The sequence below is a fragment of the Belonocnema kinseyi genome, chromosome 2 (assembly GCF_010883055.1).
Source record: "Belonocnema kinseyi isolate 2016_QV_RU_SX_M_011 chromosome 2, B_treatae_v1, whole genome shotgun sequence".
Lineage (NCBI taxonomy): Eukaryota > Metazoa > Arthropoda > Insecta > Hymenoptera > Cynipidae > Belonocnema > Belonocnema kinseyi.
The window spans coordinates 111937963-111956933 of NC_046658.1; the positions used below are offsets into that span (position 1 = coordinate 111937963).

At 30.5% G+C, this 18971-nt stretch overlaps 1 protein-coding gene across 5 annotated transcripts in view; it reads left to right on the forward strand.

Annotated features, from left to right (window-relative positions):
- The window catches only part of LOC117168028 (centrosomal protein of 164 kDa), a 51324-nt gene that overhangs the window by 16755 nt on the left and 15598 nt on the right, over nt 1–18971 (forward strand). For 4 of the 5 annotated variants that reach the window (XM_033353347.1, XM_033353348.1, XM_033353349.1 and 1 more), the window contains exons 2-6: nt 728–973; nt 1816–2532; nt 6942–8221; nt 11905–12233; nt 15117–15544. In XM_033353347.1, the coding sequence (XP_033209238.1) occupies nt 728–973; nt 1816–2532; nt 6942–8221; nt 11905–12233; nt 15117–15544 (3000 nt within the window). The remainder of the gene's footprint in view (nt 1–727; nt 974–1815; nt 2533–6941; nt 8222–11904; nt 12234–15116; nt 15545–18971) is intronic. The other variant, XM_033353350.1, reaches the window with a different exon arrangement.

Here is an 18971-nt window from a genome sequence, read left to right on the forward strand (position 1 = left end):
GCATGCCAAGACCTAGGTCTGGTATGACGCAATCGATCTAAAAGAAAATATTACAGCAAAATAGGATGAACAATGAAATTTCTTTTTTTCTCATCTCGCAATCTATGATAACAAAAGAGCATTAGTATAACATAAAAATTTTTGTATTGCACATCTATATGCCAAAACCTTTAATTTTAGCCATCTTTGAAGACAATCGACAAATAAAAAGAATCCAATATCGTGTTCCAAAGAGCGGAATTTCTTCATGTTTCGAATGTTCAACCCACTGATAACAAAAAACATCGCTATGACAAAGCAAATTAAAATTTTTAATAAGCATTTGGACAGTGATTTTAATGAACATCTACATAGTGACCTAAAGAAAGAAAATTCTTTAATTTTTATACATTTTTAAACACCTATTACAAAAAAAGAAATACCATAAAACAGCAAATTTCATTTTGCAATACAGATCTAAATGTCAAGACCTGTAATATGAAAACAAACATCTTTATAATCCACAAACTTGTATTATTTATTGAAAATCTTCATTTTTCTAATTTTGTGCGTATTTACAACAACAAAAACCAGTAACCTAACATAGGAAATTTTATTTTCCAATCCTGGATCTCTTTGCAAGATTTGAAATGAAATTACTCACATGAAGTTTTATTACAACGTGTAAGACTGTAATTTGGAAAACCTAATAAATTACAATAGTGCTCTCTGCATTTGCGTGTTGCAGAAGTAATTGAATACGCAAAGCGCCTGGGAATCGACCCGGATGCGGAACCACACCTTTTGGATTTGGCCCGAGAAGGTCTCATGGCGGCGCTACCCAAGGGCTGGTCACCCTGTTTTCATGAAGGCAGTAAAGCCTGGTATTACTACCAAGCATCTACGGGAACCACCACCTGGGAACATCCCCTGGACGCTGTTTACAAGGAACTAGTTGTGCAAGCGAGGGCCGGTAACCGACAGATGAGCGTCGGTACGATTGTTTAATTTCTTTCGTTTTCTTCTCTAATTTTTCCCACTAATAGCCTACTCCCTATCTTGAATATTATCTTCTAACAAATTCCACACTTCCGACTCTAATTTAATTTAAAACTCGATTACTTGTACAAATTCTTTGTAATTCCCTAAAATTATCGAAGAAGGAAACAAAGGAAGAAATCGACTCGTGAATGCTAACACGGGGTTGCAGAAATAATAAGAACTCTTCCTATTTTAAAGGAATTTGAACACCATCGTTTAAACCTACCTAAAAAAAATCCGCGTCATACTTGATATTTCGCGCACTTAAGTCTCTCCTGATTCTTTGAAGCGAATCAATTTGTATCCTCTACGTAGCACTTATCTATCGACGTGTATATAATCACAACGAAACCGTCTAATTATCTTCCGTCGGATTTTCCGCTAGTCGTACCATTAACATGAGAGTGTCTCATGCAAGACTCTTAACTTTGCATAAGATTAAAAGCGTTTAAGAAATATTAATACATCAACGTTGTCACTTGAAACTCTATGATCGTTATAAAAATTCATATTCTATTTCAAATTTTATAAATAAGATACGATATCTAGTGTTATTTATATCCTAATATTGCATGTTTGTTGATTACTAAGCAGGGAAAATAATCGAAAATAGTGTCAGCTCAAGTCAGTCGGTTTCTGTAAAACTTTTCGCGGTATGATTCAGGAGTGTCTCAGTAATAAGTGTTTTCGACGGTTTTGTTCTACCAATCGAAAATATTATAGAGCATCCACTTTTCCCTTTGGCTATAAAGAAGAAAGAGTGGTAGATTGTTCGTAAGAAAGGCTTTTTCGCAGACGAAGACTCTAAGACGACAGCCAAGGACCTCGAATCCCATGAAGACGTGACCTTGCCAAAGGAAAGCATCTCCAGCAAGTCACTTCCGCCACAGACCAAGATCCCCATGAAGCTGGCGCCTCTGAAAAAGCTCAAGAGTGATAGAATCGGTTCTAGAAAGAGGGAACTCTCTTTCGAGAGGGTCCAAAGTTCTAAGGATTTGGACCCTGAAAATCAAAATGAATCGTATTCAGGTCTGACGGATCGAGTCCCGAGGGACTATACGAATCTCAGATTTCAAGACCCCCAGTTTTATGAAAGTCCGAAATTGTTAGATTCACCTATCAAAGGACTGGATTTGAAGGAAGTCCTTAAGAGGTCCGAATCACTTAGTCCTAGGTATGAAAAAGAGTGGGAGCAACTGACTACCAAATTTAGTTCGGAGGAGAACATCATTGATATTGATAGGCTCAGTGCAAGTTCTCTGGCTAAGTCCAACAAGTCAGCTGAGTCTCCGGATAAGGATAAACATCCCAGGCATCCGGGGCAGCAGAAAGAGCTTACGCTTACCGGCGGTGGCTCAATTTTTCTCAAAAGCAACAGAAGCAGGGATACTACTCCTAGTCAGGACGGCGGCAGGTTCGAGGATTTTCTGATGTTGTCCGGTGAACAAATGATGAGCAGCTCTTCTGGGGATAGGCTTAAATCCATCCTTCGAGAAAAACCCTACGAAGATGGTAAGTTTACATTTCGTTGATTTCTATTTTATGTTTTTATATCATTAATCACTATATAATTAACAATTAAGTACTGTCATGGAGTAATGGTTGACTCATCGGATCAAAAGAGACAATAACTAGAAGTATGTACTTTTAGCCGCTGAATCCGAATTCACGGTTAGCTTTGCAAAACTAAGTCACGTTTTTATAACATATTTTGGTTTTTTAAAAATGTCGAAAAACTAAATCGGGTTGACAAATTGTTTAATAGTTTGGACCAAATCGAAGCGATAAGTTATCCGGCCACCAAAGGTTGTGACCTATTTATCCTTTTTATCTCATTTTTTAATTTGTCACCTATTTCACCTACATTAGAAATTTTTTAATTTTCCACCTATCTTGATATTTTGTCACCTTTTTCACCCTCTTTAATTCCAAAGTAGAATTTTATTTACAATTTTAATTTATGAAACCTTGTGGGACAGTCTTTTTAATTCAGTTCGCGGTTTCTGCTAGTGTCGGAGAATCAGCCGACAACAAATTATACTGTTTTTTAAATTTGGGAAGACGTGAATTTAAACTATTTAATAAATAAATTTTTGACAAAATTGTTATTATTTAAATTTTATAAGGGATGACGCAAATTATTAAAAAGAGTTGTCGATCTCTAAAGTGTGTTATTATTTAGACTAATACAGGAATATACTTTTTCCGTCTTGCATCTAATAAAACTTGTAGTTTTCTTTCTAAATCTGGCGGAAATTTTATTTTAAACTTCAAAATGAACAAAATGGTCGCCATTTTTCTGCAAATGTTGAAAGTTAATTTATTCAAAAACACTAGCCGTTTTCTATTCTTAATTTGTACTTTAGGTTTCTAAAAGTAAGTATCTTTTACATTACGTTTTAAAACGTCATATTCCAAATTTTTACCACAATATATGAAACAAAAGGTTAGAATAGTTTTTTTCTAAAATGATCATTTCCATGTTTTCATTAAAAAACGTTTTCTCACATTTTCCCCCTGTGCGTCTATTTTTGATGATAATCAAAAACAAATTTTGAACTTCACTTACTTTGTTTTAAAATATTTTGTTTCTTTCATTACTATTTCACAAAAATATCTTATCATCTCTAGAATGATAGCATAAAATAATGTGATGAAAAAAATACAATTTTATCCTACATCATTCACATTTGAGTACAAGATTGATTAAATACGCAAAATAGAAGAAAGCTCCAACAGACTATTTTTTTCTTTCTTCAAGATTTCAGAATGATTTTTTTACTGCTGTATCATGTGAAGTTTTTGTAAAAATTGTAGATTTTCGTATTTTGCAAAAAAATTAATGCAGAAAAAAATGGAATAAAGAACAAAAAGTGGAATACCTTCATTAGGTCAAAGGTAATGCGAAATTTTAAAGAAAATTTTCAAACCTTTTTTTATATTAATTCTGTCATTATTTTTCGGAGATACTCATGACATAGTTAAAAAGGATCTTCCGCCGGATTTAGAAAGAAACCTAAAAGATCCCATTTTTTTATCAGTGCGATAGAATACGTATCGTTTTATTTCCTTTGAAATGATTTAGTGGGAATTTGCCGTATTTGATAATCATAGTGTGACGCGTTTAACAAATAAAAATACGTTACATAAGCTTATTAATATGTGTTAATACGTTTATTTTTGTATACAACTTTTTTTCACCTTTTTGTCACCTCCTTTTGAAAAAAATTGCCTTTTTTAACTTTTTTTAAAAATAATAGGCTAAATTTATATTAAAATTTATATTAAATTTATATTAAAATCATATCTAAGTTACAAAAAAGGTCTGAAATCATGCATTTGTTATCAAAACTTTCGCTTATATATTTTTTCAAGTTTTGATTTTTATAATGCACAAAATTGAAGATACTAAATTTTCTTATTCTTGAAATTAATTTAATTTTATTAAAGAATATCTGTTAAATTCTAAGAAGAAAAAAATATTCTTTTGAGGACTTCATTGACATCTAATTAAAGTTCTGAAATGATTCCTCAATATTTTTTATGGGAATATTAACCTAAAATTGCATCTTTAATATATGGAAAATAATTCCAATAATAAAATTTAAAGAATTTATAAAAGATTTTGAAGAAAATTCACTTCAAAAAATCGAAAATGCAAAATCTTATTAAAGTTTACTACAGTAACTATCGTAAATAAAAAATAATCTATGCCTACAATTTAACTAAAAAGGTTGCAAGGATTTTAACGCAAACTACACCAAAGTTGGTCGTTTTCCACAAAAAATTTTAAGAAAATTTCTTCAAGATATTTTGTGGAATATTTGACTAAAATATCTTAGGGAATTTTCGGTTTACTTTAGGAACAATCCCTAAATAATCTGAAAAAAATTCCTATATAACGATTTCAAATTTTCCTTAATCTTTGGGAACTTTCACCAACATATATTATTCAAGACAGATGAATAAATTTCCCCAATTTTTCGAAAATATTTCACATTATTAAATAGAAATTTTACTAAAAATATTTGGGGAATGTTCGTGAAATTTCGAAAAATATCACGTAAGATTCTTGTGACGAAAGCAAGACACATTGTAAAATCATTTAAAATTTGTAATAAAAAATAGACAATTGAACATGGCTAAAAATCATACTATGTAAATATTAACTAATAATGAATAATATCTTATATATATTTAAATATTATTAAATAAATAATAATATCTAATATATATTTAAATAAATCCTAATTTAATTTCTTTCTCATAGAAAATATCTCTTGATTGTTATCCGAAATTTTTCTAATTTTTGAGAAGGCTCATCAAACATGAAAAAATGCCCTGCGTTATATGGGGTTTACCCGTTTATTAAATTTCCTAACTTGTTAGAAACTTCTCCAGATTTATCAAATTCTTTCAACTTTTTGAGAAAAATCGCAACGTTAATGAAATAAATTCCCTAAATTATATGAAACAGAGAATTTTCATTTAAAAAAAAAGAGTTGGTGAAAATCTCCATATTTTTTCTTCCTCATAGAGGAAACTTTTTTACATTGTTGATCTCCCACATTTCAAAAAACCAAAAAATATTATTGCCAACGACAATAACTTTGATAATTGATTTGAACTAAAATCTTGGTTATTTCAATCAGAATTTTCTAATTAAATTCTAATAACGGAAGAAAATAACAAGCATTTTTCGTAAAAGTTTATATTTAACTCGAAATTCTGGTAATTTTAAGTAGAATTTTTTTGCATGATTTTTTAAAACAAATTAGAGAAAATTGAGGGTTCGTTTTTCAATAATTGCAAAAATGTTTATATTTAAAGTAAATGTGCCAAAAACCAGATCTCTTAAAAAAATATTTTTGAAAAAACATTATTTTAATTGAAAATATTTTTAAATATACAAAAATATTTATTTTACCAATGTGTTTCGCAACTAAATTTTCCATTACTATAGTTTCTTCTTCAAAATTAAGTTTTCTATGGCTTGAATCGATAAAGCAATTTTCAAACAATTAAAAAATTTAACTGTTTTTCAAACATTTTTAAGAAGTTTCAAAAAATTTTAGAAGCAATTTTTTTTCTTTCAAAATATATGACTGATAATATCATTTTGAGAATTAAAGGGAACTTTTATTTTCTAGAGACTTGATTTTTAGCATGACAACTACTCTTTAATGGAAGCACTAGTGGGAAATATCATTTAAATATCATATAATAAATGGAACTTGTTCCGGAACGGGAGATGAAGGAAAGGTGAATGAATTTTTGAATCGAAAACATTAACCGTAAAAAGCCATTTATAAAGCAAATCTCTTAGAATTTGTTCTTTCGCTTTTATTCTGAGACATATTGATATCTGATTCCGTCTTTAAAATTTCCATTATTTAGTGAAAACATCTTTTATGAATAGAAGCAATTTATATTTAGATGTTGGCTGTTTTTAGTATAGTTCTGAATAATAATATTCTAATATTTTTTACATATTTTAATAAATGTTTCTAAACATAAGATGAACGATATTTTTCTTCAAAAATAATTTAAATGTTGCACAAATTTAAAAAATAATTCATTCTCTGAGACTCGCTGGAACAAGCCATTCATAAAATTTTTGCCATAAAAACGATCATTGACCTATAAGTAAATTGTTTCTAAAAAGGTTAGCCATATATATTTAAAAATAAATGTTACTAACAGTTTAGATGTTTCTGTTTTACATACTAGGTTAAAATTAACATTTGAAAATACGCTTTATACCTTTCACTAAAAGAAGTCACTTTATTTTGATCTAAAAACAAGGTCAATGAAAAGAGCTGCTTTGAAAAAAGTTCGACCTAAAAGTTTTGCTTGATTATTCTTCAAGATAATATCTTGTAAAGAGTTTAAACAAAATTCAATCTCTTTCCTTCTGGCAGAGGAGAGACCCACAGAAGAGGAACGAAAGAGCGTCCGCTTCGATTTGGAGAAAGAACCAGAGATCAAATTTACATATTCCGGCTCTGATGAAGATTGGGAATCCGATTCGGAAGAGCAGAAGATGAGGATATCAGCAATCGCCAATATAAAGAAGGTCACCTCAGTATTTTCCCTGCAGTCCCAAACGTCGGACCTTACAGATGATTCGCCAGACAATCAAACTCCTAGAGATCCATTCTTTCATCCAACTCTTCCAAAATTAAATCCTTTGGAACGAATGGACAAGTTCCTCAAAAAATCAAAAGTCGTCGGTAAGAGGTTCGTCGTTGAAAACGTTGATGAAGGTGAACACCTTACTCAAGTAGCAAAGGACAAATTGAACGATATCGACGATGATTTATCGCCTCGGAAATTCAGCAACGTCAGGAATATTGACATAGTCTCGAAAAGTGAGACTGATTCCAGCATTGCCTCCAGATCTAGTCTTCTGGATGAAATCCGAAAAAGCAAAGAACTTATGCTCGAGAGTATGAAACTTTCTGATCAGAAAGTAAAAAACAGCAAGCAACGCGAAAAGGATAATGTCTATAATTTAATGAAACTTAAACATGAGCTCGAAGCGGTGAAACGTGATCGAGAAAGCAATACTTCATCCTCTCCAGATGAACCAAAGAACTTAACCAACTTCATTTTGAACAAAGAACACGAAGAAACGATAAAATCACTAAGAGCAGAATTCGAAACGAAATTAGAAGACAAAAGAAAAGAATTAGAGGAAAATTTTCAGGAGCAGAAGCTCGCGCTGGAAAAAAATCTCCAAGAGAAATTGGAGAACCTGAGAAAGGAGATGGCTGATAAAGAGGAGCAAGATATAAAGAAACTAGTCAGTGAGATGGATGAGACGAGAGATGAAAATTTGAAGAAGGTGAAAAGTGAACTGGAAGTCTGTTACGAAAAGGAGAGACAGGAGATCCTTGCTAATCTGAAAGCTGAACTGGATCAGAGGAAGCGCGAGCTGTTGGAGATCAGGAACCAAGAGATGGAGAAGCTGGAAATTGATCATGAAAAGAGTTTGGATGACGAGAAAAATGCAAAACTTAAAGAACAAGACATTGCGAAGCAGCATAGTGAGAGGCTTGAAACCATGAAGAATGAGCTGGATAAGGAGTTCGATGACCTAAAGACTGAGCTTAGATTGCAGCAGAGGGAGAAGATTACCAAGATCACTGAAGAACACGAGAAGTGCCTTGCTGAGATCTTACGGGATTTTAGAACAGACGTAAGTCTTTCTTGAAATTCTTATGGGAGCTCTCATTAATTGACGACCCGAATAAAAGATCACTGTGGCGCTCAAAGTGGTGAGACCCCTGAACCCTTGAATTGAAGCGGCTTTCAGGGGCCCCTTACTCTGAGCGTCAGAAAGTCATAACCGGTGCTTCGATCCGGGCCCTCAATAATGTTCGAGTTTTTTTATGGGGTTGCGTTCGGAAAATCTTACGAATCCTTAATTAGGGGGGGGGGGGCAGTCTAAAACATTTCATACGTAAGTTTCTTCTTTCTTATTATTTGTTTTTTTAATATGCTAATTAGCTTCTGTTTTGGATGTCGAAATCACTTTTTATACTGCTATATTATGTGTATTGTTTTTTTTTCATTATGTCATATTTCATATTGCATACTTCCAATAAATATAGATTCGAGGAGTTAAACCATTCTTGATATTTAGACGAAATCTCATGAAAAACAATGAAAATCCTTTAAAACATTTATAATTTTCACAATCCCTGAAAATCCTCAAATCCCCTTCATATTTCTTAATAAATCTTTCAATAGATCAAAATTCTCGGAAATATTTCTCTCTCTAAATCACTTCAACTATCTTTTCAAATCTCGTGACTTTCTTTGAAACCTCTTAAAATCCCTTACAAACCCTTAAAATTTACAATCCCTTGAAGTCTGCGAATGTCATTCTTAATTTCTTAAAATCCCTTTAAACCTTTTCAAATCTATGAAAATCATTGAAATTGTTCGAAATCCCGTATAATGTTTTAACCTCATTTTTATCCCGTTCAAATCCCTTAAAATATTTTTAAATATTTGCTAATGTTTTAAAATATCTTTAAATCCCTGCAAGTCTTCTAAATCTCATTAAAATTCCGTGATATCCTTCAAAATTTGTAAGATTATTTCAGTATCGCATGAAATCATTTTAAATCTATTGAATTCCAATGACTTATTTTTTAATCTCTTAATATATCTTAAAATTCTCTAAAACTTATGAAGATACTTGAAATATCTTGAAACCTTTAAAACCCCATAAAAAGCCCTTGCAATTTTTGAAAATCTATGAAAGCTCATTAAAATTTCTAAGCATTGGTTGAAACCTGTGAAATATTTCGAGATCTTACGAAATCTTCCTTGAAATCTTTAAAATTCATTTAAATCTCTAAAAATCCTTTGAAATCCCGTGAAATCATAAAAACTCCTTTGTATCACTTAAAATCCGTTAAAATCTCTTAAAACCTTCAAATTCTCATTAAAATCCCATGATATCCGTCAAAATTCGTAAAAACATTTCCTGTCATATGTGATCCTTTAAAACCCTTTGAAATCCTGTGACTTTCTTTGACATAGTTTAGAATCCCTTAATACCCTTTAAAAACTATGAAAATCCTTACAATGTTATAATCCCTTACAAATCCCTTACACTCCTTTAAAATCCATGAAAATTCCTCTAATTTATAATAATCGGATAAAATTGTTGAAATTTCGTGAAATATTTCGAAATCTTACTAGATTTTTTTTAAAATCCCATTAAAATTTTTAAACTCGATGGAATCTTTTAGAGTCGTTTAATATCCCGTAAAATATATTAAAATTTATTTAAATAATTTCAAAGCTATTAAAATTTCTGGAAATTTTTTTAAATCCTTTAAAATCTCGTCAAATTATAAAAATCAGTCTATATACCTACTAAAAGCCGTTAAAATCTCTTACATTTTTTTGAAATCTTTTTTTAAATCTTTTAAACTTTCTTTAAATCTCTTAAAATCTTCAAAATATCATTTAAATCCTCTGACATCCTTCAGAATCCCATAAAAATCTATTAAAATGCTGTGTAATATTCGGAAATCGTTTGAAATTCCATTAAATCTTAAGAAATCTTCTCAAATCCGTGGATATATTTTGTAATCTTCGGAAATATCTTAAAATCCTTAAAATCCCGTAAAATCACCAAAGTCGCTTTATATCTCTCAAGATCAGATAAAATCTCTTAAAATTATTTGAAATCTTTGAAAATCTTTTAAAAATTCTTTAAATCACTTCAACTCTTCGAAATCTCATTAAAATGCCCTTATGTCATTTAAAATTTGTTAAATTATTTTAGTATCGCATAAAATCTTTGAGAATCCTTTGAAACCTGCTACTTTCGTTAAATATCTTAAGATCGCTTAAAACCCTTCAAATCTTTTTAAATGGCTTGAAATCCGATAAAATATTTCTTAATTCGTTAAATCCTCTAAAATCTCTGGGAATCTAATTCAATTTCTTAAACTCCCTTAAAACCTCGTAAAATCTCTTCGAAAAATCGAGATTCTCTGAAATTGCAATAGATAATTTGTCCAATTTGTTAAAATCTGTGAAAAATCTCGTAATCGTTTGGGATCTTTTTAAATACCCTAAAACTTTTGTGATGTCCTGAGAGCATATGAAATCCCTTGAAATCTTTTTTAAATACTTTCAAATCAATGGTAATTTTTCGAATCTTTTCGATCTTTTTTTTATGAATTAATTGAAAAATATAAGATCTTGCATAAGAAGGGAAGGGAGAGGCTTGTACAAATTTTGCGAATCCTAGTAGGGGTCTAAATTTTAAAATGTTATCCTTACGTATTTAATGGACGTTCCCTATTGTTATTTTAAGTTCTAGATGTTTCTTTTAAAATTATCTTTTATTTGCATCTCTTACAGTAGGTATCAAGAAACGTATCCGAGAGTGATCATCAGTGGGTCTCTGTAGACAGCGGATCCTTTTAATTATTTGACAAATGGGAAAATCAATTCTTATGATGAATATTCCTAAAAGTCTTAGCTAAAATATCCCATGATTTATATTTATTAACATTGCATAGATAAATTATGATAAATAATGTTCTATCCAGCAATAGTTTTAAGATTTATATTCGCAGCCCTGGTAAAATATCTGATATTTGAACGATTTAGTAGACATTTGATATTGTTTACTTGTTTATAACTAATAATCATCATATTTCAAAAAAGTGGTAATATTTATTATAACTATTGATGAAATTATCGCTTAAGTAAACAAAAATTACATTTTTTGACGGAATTTATTCATTCCTTCTAATTATTCAGTCAGAAAACGTAAGTTGGGTATTAAATTCATTTTTTATATTATTATTACGTAAATCTACTCTTATGAATATTTCTTTCTAAAATTGTATTAAAAATAACTTTTTTTAACAACTTGCAAAAGAAAATTTGGTTTTAGAACTGAAGGGTTACAGAATTAGATAACCAACCTAATCGGAATTTTTCAAAAGATCGAATAAACCTTTAATAAAATCGAAATCCCCGTTTAAATATAAAACAAAAATCCACTCCTGACCGGAAACGTTTCTGAATTGAAATGAAAAAAATATTATCAAAAAAGTTATCCAGTTTCGAGGAATAGTACGTGGAAGTTGACAAAAGTTACAGAAGCTTATATTTTTAACTTAAATTTTTTGAATTTTATAGAGTATTTAAATAACTTATTATCTCAAATTAATGTATGAAACCCATTATGACTTTGAAATTTACCCGGCCCACAAATGAACACTCTCCCAGCTAATTCTTTTTATCATTTTTAATCGTTTTTTTTTTATAGATTTAGAATTTTTCATCCGGGAAGAATAGAATGCAATGGAACAGGCTTGAGACACTTTGATTTTTGTTTAGGAAGGACTCGCGCGGAAACTGTATAAGCAGAAGTTGGAGGAAATTCGTGCGGATTTTTCGAGAGACATAGAAAACCAAGTGAAGAAGCAGAGTGATAGAAAGTCGGGACCTCAGGAGAGCGTTGATTTCGAAAAGCTGCGATGCGAAAAGAGGCTGCTTGAAGATAAATACAATACCCTGAAAGAAAAGTATCTCAAATTAAAGAAGGAGGTACGTCTTGCTGTGGAGAGGAGAACCAAGCGGAAGGAAGGAAACACAACAGCTTCTGAAACCGAGAGGTCAACTTCGGCCAGGACAAGAACTGACAAAACGGAGTCCTCAGACCAGAAGTAAGCTTTCTTTCTTTATCCTACTCAACCCTTTTCGACAATAATTATTTCAACAAATTATCATTTTTAAATACACCCAACTGTCAGTTTAGCCACTTGCGGTTTAATAATTCCTATAACTGCTGGTCCGCGCAGTTTCTCAGCGCACGGGTTGAGAGACGGTTGCGACTTTTGCCTGAAAAACACTATGAGCGTAGCGGAAATGCGCAGAGCGTGGGTACTCATTTGAGTTTATTGCGCAATATTATGCGCTCAGATTGGAAATTGTGCAGGCGGTCCTGACTGTTTCCGTTTCGATATTCCCGATTCAGGAACAAGGCTAATTGCAAGCAACCCTCGACTCCGTGACTAAACCGAGAGTCGGGCGTATTTATTCGATCAATATTTTTATTTAAAGTTAGGGTCCATCTATAAACTACGTATGCGAATCCTGCACGATGACGACCTGACCTAAGATTGCAAGTCGAAATATATTGAATTTTCAACAAAATAGTTGAACTTTGAACGAAGAGAGATAACTTTTCTCACCATAAAAGATAAACTTTCAATCCAAATTGAAATTTTTTTTAACAAAGCGGTTGAATCTTTGAACGAAAAAAACGACTTTCAAAAAATATTTAAACTTACAACCTAAAAATATATTTTTTTTACCAATTAGTGGAATTAAAAAGAAAATTACTAAAAACTGTTCGATTTTCATGCCAAAGAGACGATTTTTTTAGAAGAGAGTTGAATTTTCCATCTGAAAAGTTGAATTTCTAACAAAAAAAGACGAAATTTCAACAAAACACTTGCATATTTGACGAAAAATATGTCTTTAACAAACTAATTAAAATTTCAAGCAATTAGTTGAATTTTTTACCTACGAAGATGAATTTTCAATCAATAAGAATTATTTTCCACCACAAAATGGATTTTCAACCAAACGCATGAATTTTTAATCAACGAATTTAATTTTTGAATAGAAAAGATATGTTTTTAAACAAAAATAAAAAATATTAATTTTTGGACAAAAATTACTTTTAATAAAATAAAAAAAAACGAATTTTCAACTAGTTGATTCTCAAGCACATAAATGAAATTTTAACAAAGGAGATTAACTTTTTTACTTTCTTTTTCCTAAAGGAATGAATTTTCATCTAAAGTAAAGAATCTTTTAAAAAATTAATTTGCAACCAAACAGTTCAACAATCATTCAAGTAGTTGAACTTTCAACCAAGAAGATCATTTTTAACAAACAAAAAATTAATTTTCTACCAAAAAAGATGAATTATCAACAAAAGATATGCATTTTGAAACAAATAATTTTAATTTTTACCTGAAGACGCTAAGTTTTTAACCATAATTGAAATCCAGTATTAGTTAAAAGAATTTCTTCGCAATAAAAACAACAAATATTCAACCAAAAAAGACGAATTTAAAAAAAATAGTTGAATGAATTTTCAACAACAAAGACTCAATTCCTACACAAGAAAAAGGAACTTTCAAGAAATTACATGAGTTCTCTACAAAACAGTTTAATTTTTCAATTTATAATGGATAGGTTTTTAACCAAAAATGGAATGGTTAAGCATTTAGAAAAAATAGTGTTTAACAAAAAAAACAGCAATTTTTAAACAAACTGTTTAATTTTCTACCCGAAAATATAACTTTTTTTACCAAAAAAGATAAATTCTGAACGAAACTTGTAAGTTGCTATTTTGACAAAAGCATATTTAAATTCGAAATCGAAAACAGTTAAATGCACTCAAAAAAGGTGAATTTTCAAGAAAATAGTTAAATCCTTAACAAAAATAGATCATTTTAAACTAAAAAGTTACATTTTTAACCAAACATTTTATTTTTCACGAAGATAATGGAATTTTTAATTCGAATAAATTAATTTTCAAATAAAAGTATTCATTTTCAACAGAAAATGGAATAATTACATTTACAGTTAAAAAAATTAAATCTTAACCAAAAGAAATTTTTTTTTAGTACAATAGTTCAATTTTGACCCAAGGAAATAAATTATTTATTGAAATGATAACAAATGATCTTTTAACGAAAGATTCCAACATTTAACCAAATAGTTGAATATTCAATAAAAAAGGTGATTTTTCAACCAAAAAGATTAATTTTCTCGAAAAAGAACTAAAATTTTTTGATAAAATAGTCAAATTGTCAATTAAAGAGGTGAATCTTCAGCCACAAAAATAACTTATTACCAAAATAGTTCCACTTTCAACAGAATAATTCAATTTTTAACCAAATAGTGACATTTTTAAATCAAATAAACTAATTCCAAGCCATACATTCACGAGTAGACTTTTTAACCAAAAATAATAAACTTTTAATTAAAAATTATTAGGTACTGCTCATTGGGTTCTATCAAAGGGGAAGCAGGAGGAATTCTTTTTAAAATGGGGAAAAGAGGGGAATAGGACAAAGAGTGCGTCGCCTGAAATATGAATGTGATTTTCAAACTTATTAAGGTATTATCTGGATTTAAAATTTTTTTCCCATTTCCTTTTTGAAGGAAAATTAGTCGACCTTTGTGCCTTCTTTAATTGGTAACCTATTTTATGGACGGCCCCTTATCTGCCCTTGATGATTCATAATTCCCTTATTCCTTTCCAAAATCCTTGTATATTCTCAAGAAATCACATATCTTTTCTGTCTCCAAAATTATTCCTCAATCAGCACTTTTTTTCTTGCACCACCATAATCGCAAATTCTCAGCACTTTCACGGTCAAAGTGAATTCGCAAATTCTATTGGACCCATGACTGATAATCTAATGAGACACTCTACACCCTCATCCACTGGGAACCGTGAAGGTGCATCCTCACCGCCATACGATTCGCCCTAATATCTGGCTATAGGCCTTAACTTGACCCTCTAGATCACCTCTAAAGAAGCCACGCTCGAACTCCTTAACCGCCTCAAAATCTCAAGAGAACCAAAGTCAAGGTCAAAGTGCAGCAGAGGACTCGGATGACCAAAAATTGGCTGCCGGGTTTCCAGGAACCGCCATTACGGTTGGTGCGAAGAACATACTAAAATTTGAATCTGATGATGCGACTACCGCCAGTGAGGCCAACTCGAATTTCTTGTCGAAGAAGAAAAAAAACTTCACGAAAAAGGCTGCTAGCACGAGCAGGATAAACAACAATAATGTCAGCAGTGAAAATCCTGTGGAGAACATCAGGAAACAGCTGGAAAAATTGGAGGACCTTGGAGACCAGCTGCCAAGCAATGATACTGCTTACACCTTGCGTTATCCTTTCCAGGATAAATGTGAGTCTCCCAGAGACGATACTGCAAAATTAAGTTAGTTGATAAACATGATATTCAAGTATTTGAGAGAAATTCTCTCTGCATGGAGTGCTGCTTTCAAGTAATGTGTAGAAGTATTTACAATCTTTGGTAATTTGATTCAGTGTTAGTAATTTGACTGAAGTTTGATATTTTTTATTTTTTGGTGCTAGGAATCAAGGAATTACGGGACTGACTATATTAATCAGGTTTATTATCAAATTAATGGCCGATTTTTTAAATTTGTTTTACAACAAGAACTCGAGAATAGCCGTGCAGCTATTCTCGACATAAACGGATTTAAAAAAATATCCGCATGTTGCATGGATCGCGATGTGTAAGCGAAAAGTCCGGGCTCGATTCCTGCTGTTGACATTTTTTTTCAATTTATTTTTCATCTAATTTTTTTAATTGCAATTTACTATTTAATTTTTTTAATTAAAACAAAATATTTATTATTAACTATTCTTTCAATTGAAGAAATTGGGATTTGAATCTTTACCACTTTTATTCTAAGAAAAGTTTATTTTTATTGCCCATTTTTTCTATTCAATTAAACATTTATATTTTGTTAATGCTCATTTTTATATAAAATAGAAATAAAATATATAAAAATAGTATAATTAGATCAAAATAAATATTTTAATATGAAGAAATAGCAAAATAAAATTTTATAAGAATAAAATAGAACTAAAACACAATTTCTATTGTTGTTATTATTACGATGTTCATATTTTCAAATTAGAGAATTGAATGATATATTTTAACAAAAAGTTGTATAAGGGTTCAGAATTTATCAAGGATGTCGCGAAACTGACTTATCGATGAAATACCGGCTTCGGAAGTGATAAAGGTTGAAAAAAATGTCACGTCAAACAAATTGTTAGGAAGAAATATTTTTACTTGATTTAAAGGAATTTAATATTTAGTTGCAATTAAAAAAAAAAGAAATATTTATTTCAATGCATTAAAATTAAATTAAAAGCAAGAAAATGATCATTATGATTAAATTTTTTTTTAAATATATAATATGTTACTGCTATTTTATTGTTTGATCCTACTATTTTATTAGTTCGTATGCCAATTCTATTAGTTGGCACAACTATTCACTTAGTACCAGAAACTAAGTAAATGGTTGTCCCAACTAACAAAATAGCAGTACCATATCTTACAAACTAAATAGTTGACCTAATTAACCATTTTTGTCAGTCTATATCTAGAAAAGTTCTAAAAAAATACCTCTTGCTCTTGTGTGATATTTTGCATGGCTTACGAGAAAAAAATACAAAATTATATTTTCAAGAAAAATTTCCCGGCCTAAAGAATCGTACAGCCCGTATAAAACATATAGAATGCCTTCCTTATATGAAACTTAACTTTTACAGAATTTTACATCATACTAATCAGTGCCTTTTTATATTAACAGAAACTTTTGAAAAATATTGTAAAAAATAAAAAATGGGGTTTTTCTGAAAATCCTCTTTTCATCCTTTCAAAATTGGATGAGAAATAGAGACTTTCTGGAAAGACCCACTTTTTTATTTTTCAGATACTTGTTTATAGCTTCTGTTCGTATAAGGAAGGCATCCTATCAATGTTATGTAGGGGAAATCATTTATGAGGCCGGGAAAAATATTGTTGTCTAATCTAATTTTTTTCCTCATAAGCGATACAAGATATCGCAAAAGAGCAAGAGGTTTTTTTTAAACTCTTCTAGATGTACAAACTAGATTTGATTTTTCAAAAATAATTTTCTCAATGTGAATCAATGCTTTACCAAGAATGAATCTCGGGATTCTCGATTTGCAAATATTCAGGGAAATATTCTCATTCTCGAAATCATATATTTAGAACATGACGCTTATTTATCAATAAACCTGGTTAATATTCAAATTAGTAAATGCTCCAAAATGTTTGCCCACAACTCTAAACGTGTTTGTGATTGTTTTCAAACACGTATAATCTTTAGTCGAATTTCTCAATATCCAAGATAATTTCTAATCACACTCTATAGAAATGTAGATAGATTACGTAACCTTGGTTTGTTGATATCATTCAACTTGTATATATCCCAAATATTCAGTTCAGAGACTGGTAGTCCAAATCCATTTCAAATCAGGCACGTTGATTTTTAGAAGAAATTAGGCTATGTTTTTTTCATTAAACCAAAATTTCTCATTTTTCTCGTCAACATCTACATGGCTAGCGCGAGCGGTACTAAAACTCACTGCTGACTTTGAAACGTTATTAATCATTCAGAAAAAGAACGAGAGGTTTTTTTTAGAAACTGTTTGTGAAGCTTATATAATTCTGCGTTAAATAACCCCTAATAAAGATATATTTGATCATTTAGAAAAAATATACTACGCGAGAATTTTTTTAAAACTTCAATAATTACTCGAATTTTATACCTTGACTTCAACCTTGTGGCATGACCTGGAAAAATTGTAGAAAAAATCTTCAATTTATATCATACAATCTCTGAAATCTCATCTGTAGTTCAAGACAATAAATCTTTTTAAAAGTGCATAAATTCTCAAGATATGACTAAAAATGTACAAGCGTTTTTAGCGGTGATCGCCGACTGAAACTCGACGCAGACACGCTTGGAAATTTGTTGTAATATCTTGAGAATTAGTAGCAATTTTTAAAGCTATATGGGCTTAAATTAAAGATAGGATCTTAAAGATTTTCGCCCTGTCAATTTCAGTTTTCCCCATAATTTTCCTATGTTAAAACACGAACTGAAATTAAGTTACGAAATCTGAGAAATTCTTCGCGATCATTTGAGATTTGACCATATTTTCAGTCATATCTTGGGAACACAAAGAGATTTTTTAAGTTTTATTGGCTTGAATTAATGATAAGACTTTAAAAACAGTATGATATAAATTTCAGGTTTTCGCTTCAACTGTCCTAGGCCACGACATGAGTTGAACTCGAGGAAAAAAATTGGTTAAATTCTTGAATTTTTTAAACTTCGTCACGTATTATATTACCTTTAAAGTAAAAAATATCTTTATTGCATGTCACCCGGCGTAGAACTCTATTAGCTTTCCAACGATTTAAAAACAAAAATGTTTACTCCTTTTTTGAACAAGTAATTGCGTTTCAAAGTCAGCAGTGGTTGTTATACCACTTGCGCTATCCACGGATATAATTTCCGACGATAGCATATGAAAACATGTTAAAATAAAACTTTGCACGCCTAAAAAAGTGTTTTAAAAAATCCTTGCTTTAATTTTGAACTATCTTGCATCGTTCATGAGAAGAATGATATTTGTATGAAAAAGAATTCTCCCGGCCTGAAGATATTAGCAGAATCTTTTTAGAAATGCTAAAAAAAATATGAAAAGCGGGGTTTTTCCAGAAAATGTTTTTTTATGTTTCGATAGTTAAAAAAAATATATAATAATTTTCTGTAATCCCCCAACTTTTATAT